General features: G+C 61.9%; 2 protein-coding genes across 3 annotated transcripts; one reads left to right on the forward strand and one right to left on the reverse strand.

Moving 5' to 3' along the window:
* Positions 1-1,959: 1,959 nt before the first annotated feature.
* Positions 1,960-4,978, reverse strand: PIH1D1 (PIH1 domain containing 1). Of its 2 annotated transcripts, none has more exons than XM_007492670.3 (10): positions 4,824-4,978; positions 4,195-4,398; positions 4,045-4,111; positions 3,574-3,753; positions 3,186-3,247; positions 2,944-3,025; positions 2,743-2,848; positions 2,406-2,481; positions 2,172-2,315; positions 1,960-2,093 (listed from the first exon to the last, which is right to left on the reverse strand). In XM_007492670.3, exons 2-10 carry the CDS (start codon positions 4,312-4,314, stop codon positions 2,052-2,054), a joined length of 879 nt encoding a protein of 292 aa, XP_007492732.2. In that variant the 5' UTR covers positions 4,315-4,398; positions 4,824-4,978; the 3' UTR covers positions 1,960-2,051. The 2 variants fall into 2 exon arrangements, with proteins under 2 accessions (XP_007492732.2, XP_007492733.2); XM_007492671.3 differs by having other exon boundaries at positions 4,195-4,318; positions 4,824-4,977.
* Positions 4,979-5,052: 74 nt separating this feature from the next.
* On the forward strand, positions 5,053-13,338 carry ALDH16A1 (aldehyde dehydrogenase 16 family member A1). Its single transcript, XM_056796776.1, has 17 exons — positions 5,053-5,270; positions 6,030-6,132; positions 6,299-6,425; positions 6,667-6,845; positions 6,936-7,013; positions 9,901-10,082; positions 10,176-10,328; positions 10,460-10,645; positions 10,960-11,055; positions 11,141-11,277; positions 11,489-11,594; positions 11,674-11,807; positions 11,912-12,079; positions 12,167-12,371; positions 12,455-12,640; positions 12,791-12,913; positions 13,051-13,338. The coding sequence occupies exons 1-17, from the start codon at positions 5,109-5,111 to the stop codon at positions 13,213-13,215; spliced, it is 2,490 nt and encodes an 829-aa protein (XP_056652754.1). The 5' UTR covers positions 5,053-5,108; the 3' UTR covers positions 13,216-13,338.
* Positions 13,339-13,442: the final 104 nt, after the last annotated feature.

Here is a 13,442-nt window from a genome sequence, read left to right on the forward strand (position 1 = left end):
GAGACAGGCTTAGGCCATTTGGCCTAGGCCCTAGGTCTTTTCCTACTATTTCCTCTTTCTCTGTCTCTCTCCCTTTCCTTAATTCCTTCATTCATATTAATTAAAATCTCCATACAAACCCAGCTGACTTGGGTATTTCATATTTGGGAATTTTTCCCATGGCGACCACTTATTCTTGTTATAAAATCAAGACAGTAAAATTATTTTTACAGTTTAGGCAATTCACAGTCATTGAACCCACATTTTCACAGTCACAGGGTCTAGAGTCCAATCCACAGTTACAATCCCATCTCTGCTACATACTGATTGTGTGACTAATGGAGCAAACACTTTTATTTTCTTAGGCCTCAGTTTCCCCAACTATAAAATGAGGAAGTTGAACCCAAGGACTGCTCAAGTTCTCAACCCCTCTCTGTCTACAGAAGAAGGGAAGACACAGAGCTAGGGACGGTGAGTGGTAGAAGCAGATAGAACGGCGAACTCCTGGAGTCACACGACTGGCCGACATCTCCGGTCCAAGCAGCTCTGCCCACTAAGTGAAATGTATCCCAAACGCAAAGGGCAAGCCAAAAGGGAAGTTTGAACCCCTGGACCAGTGCATTCCATTTGGGAGAACTTCCAGGGTCCCAGGATCCCTCAAGTGGAAAGCCCAGATCCTCACGTGGGCCATCATCAACTCCATCCACCCACTGGGGCCACCCAGCAGCATCTTCAATTGGTTGTGTCCCAAAGAGGACAGAAGCCAGCCTCCACACGCTCAGGCCCACACCCCGGCCTCCTTCCTCTGCCTCCCTTCACCAGCCCATGTGCCTTCTGAGATTCCCGCTTCCTCTCTCCTCCCTCCACTCCGGCCCACCCTCATCACTCCTGCTGTGTTAAAAGAGCCTCCTACTTGGCCTCCCAAAGGCCCAAGGGACTGGTGCAATGGGGAGCACAGTGTGATTGTGGCACTCCCTCGCTCAGGAGCCATCCATTGCTCCCTCTTAGTTCCAGGATAAAACAGAGCCCCCCCCCCCCCCCCCCCCCCCGTCTGGAGTCTTAGCTCCAGCCCCCTTCCCAGACATTCCAACCAAGCTGGCACCAGGGCTGTTCCCCCAACATGCCGTCCCACCCCAGGCTGTTCCGTGCTGGCCACCTGGTGCTCTGGCTTGGCCTCCCATTTGTGAGGGAGCTGAAGGGAGCGAGGGGATCGAGATGGCAAAGAAGGGGACCCCACTGACTCCTCGGCGTGACTCGGGCCCCATTTCGGCGATGGGCCTGGGCGGAGTCCTGCCTTGAGGAAAGTGTCCTCAGTTGTGAGAACTGGAAGGAAAGCTTGTGGCATCGTTTGAACCCTGCCCTGTGGCTGGGAAACCGGGCCACCTGCGCCTGCTGTTCGGAGACCCCGAGTCGAGGGCCCAAAGATGAACATCAAGGTGTGTCTCCCATCTGTCTTACCTGGAAACTGGCCCAGGACCCACCAGGTATGGCTCCCAGGTCCTTCAGACCGCTTCCTGGCTTCAGGGAATTGTACCCCCAGCTCGGACAGTCCCTGACCTTTGCTCCAAACAGAAACCAGAGCCCTCGTGTGGCGTCTCCCTCTAATTACGGGCCTTTCGGATTGCTTTCCCTGTGTGGAGACTGTGTGTCTCCCCTAGTGTTCCGGCTGGTCACAATTGGCACAATTGCTTAACAAACCGCCATTTGGAAGATTCGTTTCCTCCTCACAGCTTCCTGCCTCGTCTTCTCCTCCCATCAGGGCTTTCTCTCCCCAAACACCTTCCATTCACTGGACTGTCTCTGGGGTCTCCCCAGACCCCAGGAGAATAAAAAGTGCCCAAGGGCAGGACTCCCGGGACCTCACCGGGTCTGGCACACCGCAGGTCCCTGAACTCTGCCACCCCCCTGCCCTGGGGTTTCCTCCTAGCCCCCCAAGAGGCCTGCTTGTCTAGGCCTCAGCCCCAACTCAGACAAGGGATCTTCCAGATAAAATAATTTATTTCAGTCAGGGGAAGGAGAAGCAGCTTGCAGGCGATGCCCAGCAATCCTCCGCGGAGGCCCGGTCCCGCTGCTTAGGCGCAGGCTGTCTGCAGGGGCATGGAGATCATCAGGGTCTGGAGGAGAGAAGAAGCCACTGAAGGGCCTGGAGCCCAGCCCAGCCCACCTCTAGCCCCAGTGGCTCAGGGGCCTACCTTGCTCTTCTGGTTGAAGGCAGCTCGGCACTGTTCCTGGTCAATGTCATGGGGGACAAAGATGTCCATGTGATAGGGAGCGCCTGGTGCCCCCAAGATCAGTCGGTCCCCCCCCAGCTGAAGTGAGAGCTCCCGGGCCGAGGCCTGGAACAGACAGACACACGTCCCGGCCTTGCCCCCGAGGCTTCTGGGCTCGTCTCCCCATCCCAAACAGGCGCCACCCTGTGCACTTACCACCTTGGGCAGGACCACCTCAGCCAGGAGCAAGTCTGGGGCCTCCAGCCAGAGCCTCAGAGGCGGAGCGGCAGTGCTGGGGGTGGGAAGAGACGGATGGATCAATCCACAAGCACTTACCAAGGGGCTACAGAGGCCAAGATGGAACAGGCGCTGTCTGCAGAGAGCTTCCATTCTTTCCCCAGATCCGCCTCCTGTCATCTGCCCCCTCACAAAACCCCCGCCGCAGGCACGGACGGCAAGCAAAGCCCAGTCCTGGATGGTGTTCGGGAGGCCTGAACGGAGCAGGCTGCGTGCGGGCAGGGGGTCCCTTGTGCCCAGGCGCAGCCCTTCTCACCCATCTCCCAGTTCCTGGATAGTCGGGGGCCGTGGCTGGCTCTGGGTTCGGATGTTCTGCTGGGAGATGGAACCCAGGAAGGGCCGGTACTTTAGCAGGCGCCACTCTGTGGGCAGTGAAACGTGGGCATCAGGGGGCAGAGCCTGGCCTCCCCCGAGCCCTCGTAAACACCAGACCCCAGACCCGAGAGGAAGGCCTCACCTCGGCTGAGCTGAGTCCCATATTTGTCCTCTAAGCCCTCCATTGCCACCGTGACAAAAAACTCCAAGAAGAAGTCATTACTCTGGGGAAAGAAGAAGAGCCATTCCTCCGAGCCTGCACCCCTCAGGTGCTTCTGGAGCTCTGCTGCCCCTGCTCCTCCCTGCTCCCCAGGCCCTGAAATCCTACAGTTCCTCTGCCCCCCCCCCCCAACCCTGCAGACACTCTGCAGCCCTTGGCCGTACCCGAAGCTTCTTATAGAAGTCACTGTTGATGGCGACGTCATAGGCCGTGCAGCCGTTCCCTCCTAGCAGGGATGAGGAAGATGGAGGCTGAGGGGTGAGGCCTCCCCCAGCCCTGGCCCGAGAACCAAGAGAGACAAAGGTGTGGGGATGGGACAAGCCTAGGGCAGAGATCTAGGGGTGGGGAGGACATAAAGAGACCTGGGGCAATAAAACAGAGATAAGAGGATGAAGAGGCAGAGATGAAAGGAAAGAACCACCCAGACCAGAGACAGACAGATGGGACACAGAGATACCCCACAGTTCTTGGGAGGTGCTGGGAGGGGCCTGACTGGGGAGCAGAGGCCAGGGCCAGGGAGGGAGGCTGGGAGGGGCTGAGGTCCAGGCCCACCTCGGTCCAGCTCTGCATGGGGCTCTCCTAGGCTCATGGGGATTCGGAAGGCAGCCTGGTCTCCCTCGAGCACGCACAGCAGCTCCTGCTCACTGAGATCGGCCGGGGCTGGGATGGAGTCTGATTGACAGACGTTGATGAAAACCTTTCCCTCTGGGGAGCGAGTCTTGACACAGAAACCTGGCAAGAGAGACCAAGGCGGGTGCCCAAACGGAGGAAGGGGCAGGGAGCTGGAGACCATCCCTCAAACCGGTTCAGGTAGAGGCACAGACAGGCAAAGAATATGTGCAAACTGAAATACTGACTGGGGAGTCCCAGCTCAGTGGGCTGCGGCCCCCAGCCTAGATCCTGCCTCTGTTGTACCTGTGTCTGTGCTCCTTCCCTTCCTGGCATCCTATGTGGCCAGATCTCTGGTCTCCTGCACCCCTGCTCCATGTTTCCTGTCTCCGCGCCCGGTCCTTCCCCCCTTACCAGGCTTGGGCTGGATCTGCCGGGAGTCCGGCATGGGTGACTGGGCATCCAGGATCTTCTGCATGGCCTGAGGGGACACGGACCCCAGAGTCACCTGGCCTGAACCTCCACCACCTGGACCCCACAATTCCTCCCTGGACCCCTGCCCACCTGCAGCAGCATCTCCTCACACAGGCCCCTGTTCTCCTCCTCAGCCTCTGCCTGGGCCTCTTCCCTCAGCTCTGCAGCCAGCAAGGAGCTGTCGCGGCCTGGGCCTGAGCCTGAAGCCATGGTCCTGGGGGGTGGGGGGTGCTGTGGTGCTTAGAGATCCTCTAGGCCCCAGCCAGCCCCAGAAAGGACTTAGAGCTAGACCTCCTGCAGGACACACCAGGGGGATCAGGGCTCACACAGAGCGCGGGGGTGCGGGTGGGGACGTCCCCCTTTTTCTGGACCGCCCCCTCAGAGGTCCTCTAGCTGGACACACCAGGGGCTCTGGGGACCCTCCCCCCAAGGGACCAGCTCTTGCTTCCTCCCCTCCCCGGTCGGGTTCAAAGGGTGCTTGGCGATCCATGGGAGGGGGAAGCTGCCCGTCCCCACGTAAAGGACAAATTAGAGATCCTCATTGGTTCCAGAACTAAAGGAGCCTTAGGGATGTAGAATGGGACTCCTGGGGGGGAGTAATTGGGGGAGACGTCCGCCCCCTTCCCAGCATCCCAGGGGCTCCCGAATAAAGAACTCTTGGGGATTCCAATCCTTCAGACCGGGTAACCGGAGGCTGGGAGGGGGGAGGCGGGACTCACGAACAAACGGCTCAGACCGTAGCCCTGGACGACCCGGACTTCGTTGGCTAGCAAGGCCGGCCGTCACCTAGGAAGCAGCACTTCCTGCACTAGGCCACACTTCCTGTATTAGGCCCCGCCCTCCGCTATCGGCGCCACACTTCCGGTCTGTCTCCGGGAGCCAATGAGAGGCGGCCGCGGGCAAGGGAGGCGGGGCGAGCAACGGAGGGAGGCGGAGCCCGGCGGAGCCACTCTCAGTGTCCCTGGGCAGCAGCCCGGGCGGCTGGCCTGGAGCTGGCGGGAGGCATGGCGGCGGCGGCGGCGGCGGCGGCGGCAGCAGCGACGGGGGCGGGGGAGGCGGTCACCGGGGAAGCGGCGACCGGGCAGTCGATGGGGAAGTCCAGCGTCCAGTCCATCTTCTTCTCCCTGGATTACGGGCCTGCGCCGGAGAGCCCCTCCACGGCGCTGGTGAGCCCTAGCCGCGCTCCCCCGGCCCCCCAGCCTTGTCCCGCTGTTCTGTGGCCCAGCCGAGCCTGCTTGTCCCGGCCTCCACCGTTGGGTCCCCTCTCCCCGTGTCCCCTAGAGCCCTGCTTGCCCCTGGCTGCCCCGGTCCAGGACGCCAGCCCTGCCCTGAGGGCCTCGGGCACCCCTGCAGACCCTGCCCTGGGCATCCTCCCCAGAAATCTGTGGCTGCCCGCTCGGCGTCAGCTGCTCCTTTCCCCAGCCCTGCATTCTCCTGCCCTGGTCGATGCCAGTCCCTGTCCCCAGGCAACACGTTCAGGCTCTTGGGATATCCGGCGATGAACCCCTGCTCTCCACCCGCACCCACCATGAGTTGTGGCTGGGTGCCAGGGCTTGTGTGGCCTGCCAAAGCCTGCCCTGCAGGCGCTGTCCTGACCTAGTGGGAGCAGCCTGTGCTGCTGCCAGGGCACTTGCACCATTCTTGCTCTGCAGACCCAGAGGCCTGAACTTCCTCCCCCGATCTCAGTGTTTGGGTCTCATGGCCTTGAGGTTGTTAGACTTTGTCCTTCACCGAGGGCCTGGCTCCTTTTGGAACCTTTAGAACCTTCTCCACCCCTGCCCTCAGGGAGGAAGGTTCTGGACTCTGCTTTTTTCCTCCAGGTGCTAAATGCTTGGGTCTCTTTGAGGGCCTCTGGGTGGGGTGGGGGGGCGGGGCGGGGGTCTGGGAAGCTTGGATCCTCCCTGACGATGCCCCATTTCACTCAGGCCTGGCTGGAAACCCAGGGCCCAAACCTGGGCCACTTTGTGAACGGGAAATGGCTGAAACCCGACGGTCAAGGCACCATCACCTGTAGGGACCCATCCTCAGGTAGCAGGGGCCCTGGGCCCCACATGAGTCCCCCCTGCCCCCTCCAGGAGCCCTGGGTCCTAGGCCCAGCTTGGCCCCCTCTGGTCCTCGGGTGTTGGATGCCCCATTTGGGGGACAAGGCAGGGGCCTGATCATCTCCTATAGAATTTAAGAGCTCTGTGGCTAGGCGAGTTCCTGGCCAATTGCTTCCAGGCCAAGAATGAGGATGTGGCTTTGGCTGTGGATGTGGCGAAGAGGACTTTTGAAGAGTGGAGCCAGCTCTCTGGGGCCACTCGTGCCCAGCACCTGATTAGGTGAGGGGAGGTGGGGAAGACCCAGATGCCCCCCACCCCCTTTGGGATGGCCAGCCCTGGGGAGCCCAGAAGCCCTTCTCTGGGGATACCAAGTGACCAGAAGCAAAGCTGCTGCCCTCGAGGAGCTTCTGTTCATTCCACTGGAACGAGACCTCTTCCATGAGCCTCTGGGGGAGCCAGGGAGAGGCAGGGTAGGGAGATGAACCAGAGGCTGACTTCCTCCGTCCCCTGCATCTCCCAGGCTGGCAGATGCCATCCATAAGCACCAGAAGCTTCTGTGGACTCTTGAGTCACTCGCATCAGGCCGAGTGGTGCGTGAGATCCGGGATGGGGACATCCCTCTGGCCCATCAGCTGCTGCAGTACTATGCGTGCTGGGCTCAGACTCAGGAGCAGGCCCTGTCGGGATGGCAACCTATAGGTGAGAGACCCCAGCCCCTGCCCCAGGCCTTCCCCCCGGGCTTGCCCCCCCCACTGTGCTTTCTGCCAGCCTTGCCCTTCCTTTTCCCAGGAGTGGCCGTCATTGTGCTCCCGCCAACATTCTCCTTCATCGAGATGATGTGGAGGGTCAGCCCGGCTCTGGCCGTGGGTGAGTCAGGTCTAGCGCGTGAGCCCTTGGGGCCTGGTTGGGGATGTCTCACCCCCACCACCACTACCCTGCCTGCCTCTTGGGTGATCCGAAGCCCCCATCCCACCCTTCTCTCAAGTCACTGGGTCTCCCTGTGTCCCAGGGCCCGGTCCTGGGAAGGACTAGACCAGATGAGACCAGAACCGTTTCCCCTTTTCCTACTTTGACACTTCAGTTTTCCTCAGACTCTCCTCTCTGATCCTTTCTTCCCTCTTCAGCCAAACCACCGAAGAAAGGCTGTCTCCCCTTTGCTTCCTTCCCCCCTCCTCTAGTTTTTTACCAAGCTCTCCCTAGTTTGGTTTCCAGCCTCACTCTTTAACTCCAAGGGCAGCCAGTGACCTCTTGGTAGCCAAACCATCTTTCTATTTTTTTTTAACCCTTCCCTTCTGTCTTAGAGTCACTACTGTGTATTTTTTCCAAAACAGAAAAGTGATACTTTTATCCAGGTGACTTGTCCAGGGTCACACAGCTGCGAAGTGTATGAGGCCAGATTTAAATCCAGGACCTCCCACCTCTAGACCAGGCTCTCAATCCATTGAACCACCCAGCTGCCCCCTAAATCTTAGTGTTTTTCTGGCCCCTTCTCCTCCTGACCCCTCCCTCCCTCCATCCTTGGCACTGGTGGTGACCCCCTTGTCTGCCTGCTCTCTCCTCTAGGTTTTCAGGACCCCCCTCTCTCCTGGTTTTCCTCCTACCTGTCTGACTGCTCCTTCTCAGTCCCTCTTGCTGGATTTCCCTCCATCCTGCACTCTGTCCTGGGCCCTCTTCTCTCTCTGTCTGCTCTCCCTTGGTGATCTCATCAGTTCTCTGGACTCAGTCTCCATCTCAGTGAACCCAAATCCGTGTGGCCAGCCCTGCTCTGTCTTTCAGCCCAGATGGCCCATAGGTACCACAGCGCCCCCGAACCGAGCTAGTTATCTTTGCCTTCAAAGCCTCCTCCCTCGGAAGCTCCCCGGTACAGTCGAGGCCCTGCCATCATCCTCCCAGCAGGGAGAGCCAGTATTCTGCAGCACTTCCTCTGCCAGGCCCTGTGTGAAGCACGTTACAGAAATGCCGTGTTCATCCTCACCACAACCCGGGGGGGGGGGGGGGGGGGGGGCTCTTATTATCCCTACTTTACAGTGGGAGAAACTGAGGTAAACACAGGGTAAGTGACTTGCCCAGGACACAGACCTTGTAAGTGTCTGAGGCTGGATTTGAACTTGGGTCCTCCCATAGTCGTCGTCGTCTTCATGGCTAGCACTCTAACCACTTTGAAACATAAGTCCCTCAGGCTGGTCACCAGTCTAGGAGTCATCCTGGATTCCTCACTCTCACACGTCTCACATCCGAGGCGTAGCCAAGGCGTGTGATTCCACGTTTGTGCCCGTACTCTGGTGCGAGCCCCCATCAGCCCACACCTGAACTGCCGCCATAGTGTGCCTTCCTCTAGGCTCCCCCACTCCAGGCCGTCCTCCAGCCACCCCTACTTAGTACATTCTAGAGGCTTCCTTTTGGCTTTGGAAACCCTCCCTCCCTCCATCTCTCCCTCCTCTCCCTTCTCTCCCTCCCTCCTGCCATCTCTCCCTCCCTTTCTCCTCTCTCCTCTTCTCTCCCTCCCTTTCTCCTCCCTCCTCTCTCCCTCCCTCCCTCCTGCCATCTCTCCCCCTCCTCTCTCCCTCCCTTTCTCCTCCCTCCTCTCTCCCTCCCTCCTCACTCCCTCCTCCTCTCTCCCTCCCTTTCTCCTCCCTCCTCTTTCCCTCCCTCCCTCCTGCCATCTCTCCCTCCCTTTCTCCTCCCTCCTCCTCTTTCCCTCCCTCCTCCCTCCTCTCTCCCTCCCTCCTCTTTCCCTCCTCCTCCCTCCTCCTCCCTCCTCCCTCCCTCCCTCCTCCTCCCTCCTCTCTCCCTCCCTCCTCTTTCCCTCCCTCCCTTTCTCCTCTCTCCTTCCCTCCTGCTATCTCTCCCTCCCTTTCTCCTCTCTCCCTCCCTCCTGCCATCTCTGCCTCCCTCCCTCCTCCTCTCTTCCTCCCTCCTCCTCTCTCTCTCCCTCCCTCCCTCCTCTCTCCCTCCCTCCTCTCTCCCTCCTCCTCCCTCCTCCTCTCTCCCTCCCTCCCTCCTCCTCCCTCCTCTTTCCCTCCCTCCTCCCTCCTCCTCCCTCCTCTCTCCCTCCCTCTTCTTTCCCTCCCTCCTCCCTCCTCCTCTCTCCCTCCCTCCTCCCTCCTCCTCCCTCCTCCCTCCCTCCCTCCCTCCTCCTCCCTCCCTCCCTCCCTCCTCCTCTCTCCCTCCCTCCTCTCTCCCTCCCTCCTCTTTCCCTCCCTCCTCCCTCCTCCCCTCTCCCTCCCTCCTCCTCCCTCCTCCCTCCCTCCCTCCCTCCTCCTCTCTCCCTCCCTCCTCCCTCCCTCCCTCCCTCCTCCTCTCTCCCTCCCTCCTCTCTCCCTCCCTCCTCCCTCCTCCTCCCTCCTCTCTCCCTCCCTTTCTCCTCCCTCCTCCTCTCTCTCTCCCTCCCTTTCTCCTCCCTCCTCCTCTCTCTCTCCCTCCCTCCCGCCATCTCTCCCTCCGTCCCTCCTCCTCCCTCCCTCCTCCCTCCTCCTCCCTCCTCTCTCCCTCCCTTTCTCCTCCCTCCTCCTCTCTCTCTCCCTCCCTCCCGCCGTCTCTCCCTCCGTCCCTCCTCCTCCCTCCCTCCCTCCCTTTCTCTCCATGCAGCCCCTCATGTGCCAGGACCTCCCCTGTGCCTGTCTGCCTGGAGGCACTCGGTAGCTCCTCACACATCCAGGCTCTAAGAGGTCACAAGGACGGGCCTGGCCTGTAATAGCTGCTTGTTTCACAAAGGCTTGTTGCCCGGCTGACTGATTTCCGGCCTCCATGCCAGGGTGTACGGTGGTGGTCCTCGGCAGCCCAACCTCTGTGACCTCACTCCTTGTGGCCCAGCTGAGCGAAGAGTCCGGCCTGCCTCCGGGCGTCCTCAACGTGGTCATGGGGGCCACCTCCCTGGAGACCTTGCTGCCCTCACTGTCCGGCGTCGTCAAGATCTCCTTCTGTGGGACTGTGGAGGTACGGGGTGGGCGGGGACCCCGGTGTCCCGGCGGGGGGCGGCCGGGTCCAGGTCTGGGCCTGGGTGAGGCGCTGAGCGCTTGCCCCCCCCAGGAAGGGAAGGCCCTGCGGAAGGCCCTGGCCGGGAGCGGCGCCGACCTGTCCCTGAACCTGGGCGCAGAGTCTCTGATGGTGATCACAGACACGGCCGACCTGGACTCGGCGGTGGAAGGGGTGGTGGACGCGGTCTGGTCTGACCGCAGCTCGGTGAGTGGTCCCCAGGCCGACGCCGGCACGTGTCCGGCCCATGTCCAGGGAGCGAGTGGATGGCTGGGAAAGGGGTGGGCGGCAGGCAGAGTCCTCCGGGCCGGCCGCTGACCGTGGCCTGGGGGCCTCAGGGTGGGCTGCGGCTGCTGGTGCAGATGTCTGAGTGGGAACGGACGCTGTGGAGACTCAAGGCCCGCATGGGCGGGCTGCGGCAGGGCCGGAGCCTGGACTGGGGCATGGACATGGGCAGCCCGGGGACCTCTGCCTGGGAGAAAGCCCAGAGCTACATTCAGGAAGCCCAGAACCAGGGAGCCCAGGTGAGGAGCCCGCGTGGGTTGGGGGGTGGGAGGGCCGCCTGGTGCCCCCCGAGGAGCTCGAGGGCCCTGCCGGGATGGGGAGCCCCCCAAGGAGCTTGAGGGCCCTGCCGGGATGGGGAGCCCCCCAAGGAGCTCGAGGGCCCTGCCGGGATGGGGAGCCCCCCAAGGAGCTCGAGGGCCCTGCCGGGATGGGGAGCCCCCCAAGGAGCTTGATGCCCTGACAGGATGGGGAGCCCCCCGAGGAGCTTGAGGGCCCTGCCGGGATGGGGAGCCCCCCGAGGAGCTCGAGGCTCCAGCCTCCTTCCTCTGTGCAGGTATTCCAGGTCGGAAATGCCTCCCAAAAGAGCCCTTTCTTTCCCCCAACGCTGGTCCTGGGTCTGGCCCCAGCAAGCCCATGCACCCAGAGAGAGGTGAGCGAGCCCCTTGGGGCGGGGGGCGGGAGGGCCTGGGTCCTTTGGAGCCTGCGGCTTCTCAGTCTCCCCGTGGTGGTTGCAGGTGCCGTGGCCCGTGGTCGTGATCTCCCCATTCCGCACAGCAAAGGAGGCGCTGGCTATGATCAACGGTACCCCGAGAGGGGGCAATGCCAGCGTGTGGAGTGAGCGGATCACCTTGGCCCTGGACCTGGCCTATGGGTATGGCCATTCCACTGCTGCCTGCCTCAGTTTCCTCCTCTGTCCAATGATAGCCCCCACCTCCCTCCCATGAGATCAAAGCTAGTGCCTAGCCAGCCACCCTCCCTCTCGCTCCTTCTCCAGAACCGCAAATCCGGCCTCAGGCTGCCCCGAGTCTGGCTGCTTAGCGCTCCCCTGGTCACCCCCACCCCCCATCTGTCTGTCCCACCAGGGTCCGAATGGGCACCGTATGGATCAACTCCCACGGACTAAAGGATGCGGTTGCCCCCGTGGGAGGCTGCAAGGAGACTGGATCCTCCTGGCACGGCGGCCCTGATGTGAGTGACCCTCTTGCTGGCCTTGCTCCCAGCCGCCCTCCCCCTTGTGCCCTTGCTGACACTCCCCCTGGCCCCACAGGGACTCTACGAGTATCTGTGGCCTGCTGGCCTCCTGCCCCGGCCCGTAGCGCTCCCAGAGGCCATGGACTACAACAAGTTTGGCCTGTCCGCGCCACCCGTCTTGCCCTCTGGCCCCGACACCTCCCCTCCCAGGTCAGTTCCTCCTGCTCGGGCTGCTGAGGGGGGACGCCCAGAGGAAATGGGGTCCGAGGGGGTCCCGCTAGGCCAGGGGTCCTCACCACAGCCTCTCTCTTCAGCCAAACTGCCCCATACGGGATCTTCTTGGCCGGCCGCTTCCAGAATCCTTCCAGCCGTAGCTCGAGGCCCATCCTGGGCTCCAGCGGGACCGTCTACGCCCACGTTGCAGAGGGGGGCGCCAAGGATATCCGCACGGCTGTGGAAGCCGCCCACCAGGCCGCGGCCCTGTGAGTGTAGCCTCGGGCGCGGGTGGCCGGCTTGACCCGGCCTCGGGGAGGCCACCCTTACCCAGCTCTCTTTTCCCTGCCCTCTAGCTGGGTTTCTCAAGCACCAGGGAAGAGGGTATCGATGCTGTGGGCTCTGGCCGACGCGCTCTCCCAGAGGAGCCAGGTGCTGGCAGAACAACTGACGGAGGTGATGGGCGTCGGCATCACGGAAGCCCAGACTGAAGTGATGCTCAGCATTGCCCGGCTCCGGGCTTGGGGAGCCCGGGTCCATGCCCAAGGAGCCGGCCTGCACGTAAGCCTGGTGTCCGTTCCCGCCCCCATCCTTCGCCCTCCCGGCCTGCTCAGTGCCTGACCTGGTGACCTTCCCCCCCACAGAGTGCCGGGCACCAAGGCCCTTTTCTGCGCCTCCGAGAGCCCCTGGGAGTGCTAGCCATCATCTGCCCAGAGGAGTGGCCCCTGCTCGCCTTCGTGTCCCTCCTTTCTCCAGCCTTGGCCCACGGCAATGCAGTTGTAATGGTGCCCAGTGGGGCCTGCCCGCTGCCTGCCCTCCAGTTCTGCCAGGTACTGGGTCCCAATCCCCCCGTGCCCACTGGCAGGTACTGGGGCCCGACTCCCCCCGTAACTACCAGCTTTCCTGTCCTTTCCCGGGTTGTCGCCATGGTGCCTCAGCCATAGCCGTATCCCTCTCTAGTCCCCATTTCTCCCTCCCAGGATGTGGCCTCCCTGCTCCCCCCAGGGCTGGTGAACGTGGTGCCAGGGGACCGAGACCACCTCACTCGCTGCCTGGCCCTTCATCAGGACGTGCCTGCCCTGTGGTATTTCGGCTCTGCCCAGGTACTCCCCCTTCCTCCCTGTCCCCCAGCCCCATCCCCAGAGGCCTGTCATGGAGGTGGCAGCCAGCCAGGGGGATCCTGAGCCCAGGCCCCAGGCTCGCTCCTGGCCTTGCGTGACCTCAGCCTCTCTCTTCCCAGGGTTCCCAGTTTGTGGAATGGGCTTCAGCCGGGAACCTAAAGGCAATATGGGTGAATGGGGGTCAGAGCCGATCGTGGGATCAAGAGCCAGAGGGGGCTGGACCTGAGCTGTGCCTTCGGGCAGCCCGGACTAAGACACTGTGGCTGTCTTTGGGAGACATCTGAGCCTCGACTTCCACTCCTGCACCCCAGTGCTGTGGGGCCTCTGCGAGAATCAAGGCCAAAGGCCCAGGGAGCCCAGGCTTGACCCCCAATCGTGGCTTCCAGCTGAATAAATGATCTAACTTATGCCTAATATGCTTCTGAGGGGAAAGGAATGGGCCGGGGATGGGGCAGGGAACCTCAGAGGCTCCAAGAACTTCAAGGCCTCCTTCCTTGGGCAGCGGGGGGAC

Source organism: Monodelphis domestica, chromosome 4 (assembly GCF_027887165.1).
Source record: "Monodelphis domestica isolate mMonDom1 chromosome 4, mMonDom1.pri, whole genome shotgun sequence".
Lineage (NCBI taxonomy): Eukaryota > Metazoa > Chordata > Mammalia > Didelphimorphia > Didelphidae > Monodelphis > Monodelphis domestica.

Bases quoted from the DNA above. Each gene is read 5' to 3' on its own strand.
- PIH1D1 (XM_007492670.3), bottom strand. From the start codon at position 4,314: ATGGCTTCAGGCTCAGGCCCAGGCCGCGACAGCTCCTTGCTGGCTGCA. The intron at 4,112-4,194 runs GTGGGCAGGGGT...GTGTCCCCTCAG, and splicing joins GTGAGGAGATGCTGCTGCAG to GCCATGCAGAAGATCCTGGA. The intron at 3,026-3,185 runs GTACGGCCAAGG...TTCTTTCCCCAG, and splicing joins ACTTCTATAAGAAGCTTCGG to AGTAATGACTTCTTCTTGGA.
- ALDH16A1 (XM_056796776.1), top strand. From the start codon at position 5,109: ATGGCGGCGGCGGCGGCGGCGGCGGCGGCAGCAGCGACGGGGGCGGGG. The intron at 10,646-10,959 runs GTGAGGAGCCCG...TCCTCTGTGCAG, and splicing joins CCCAGAACCAGGGAGCCCAG to GTATTCCAGGTCGGAAATGC. The intron at 11,278-11,488 runs GTATGGCCATTC...CTGTCCCACCAG, and splicing joins GCCCTGGACCTGGCCTATGG to GGTCCGAATGGGCACCGTAT.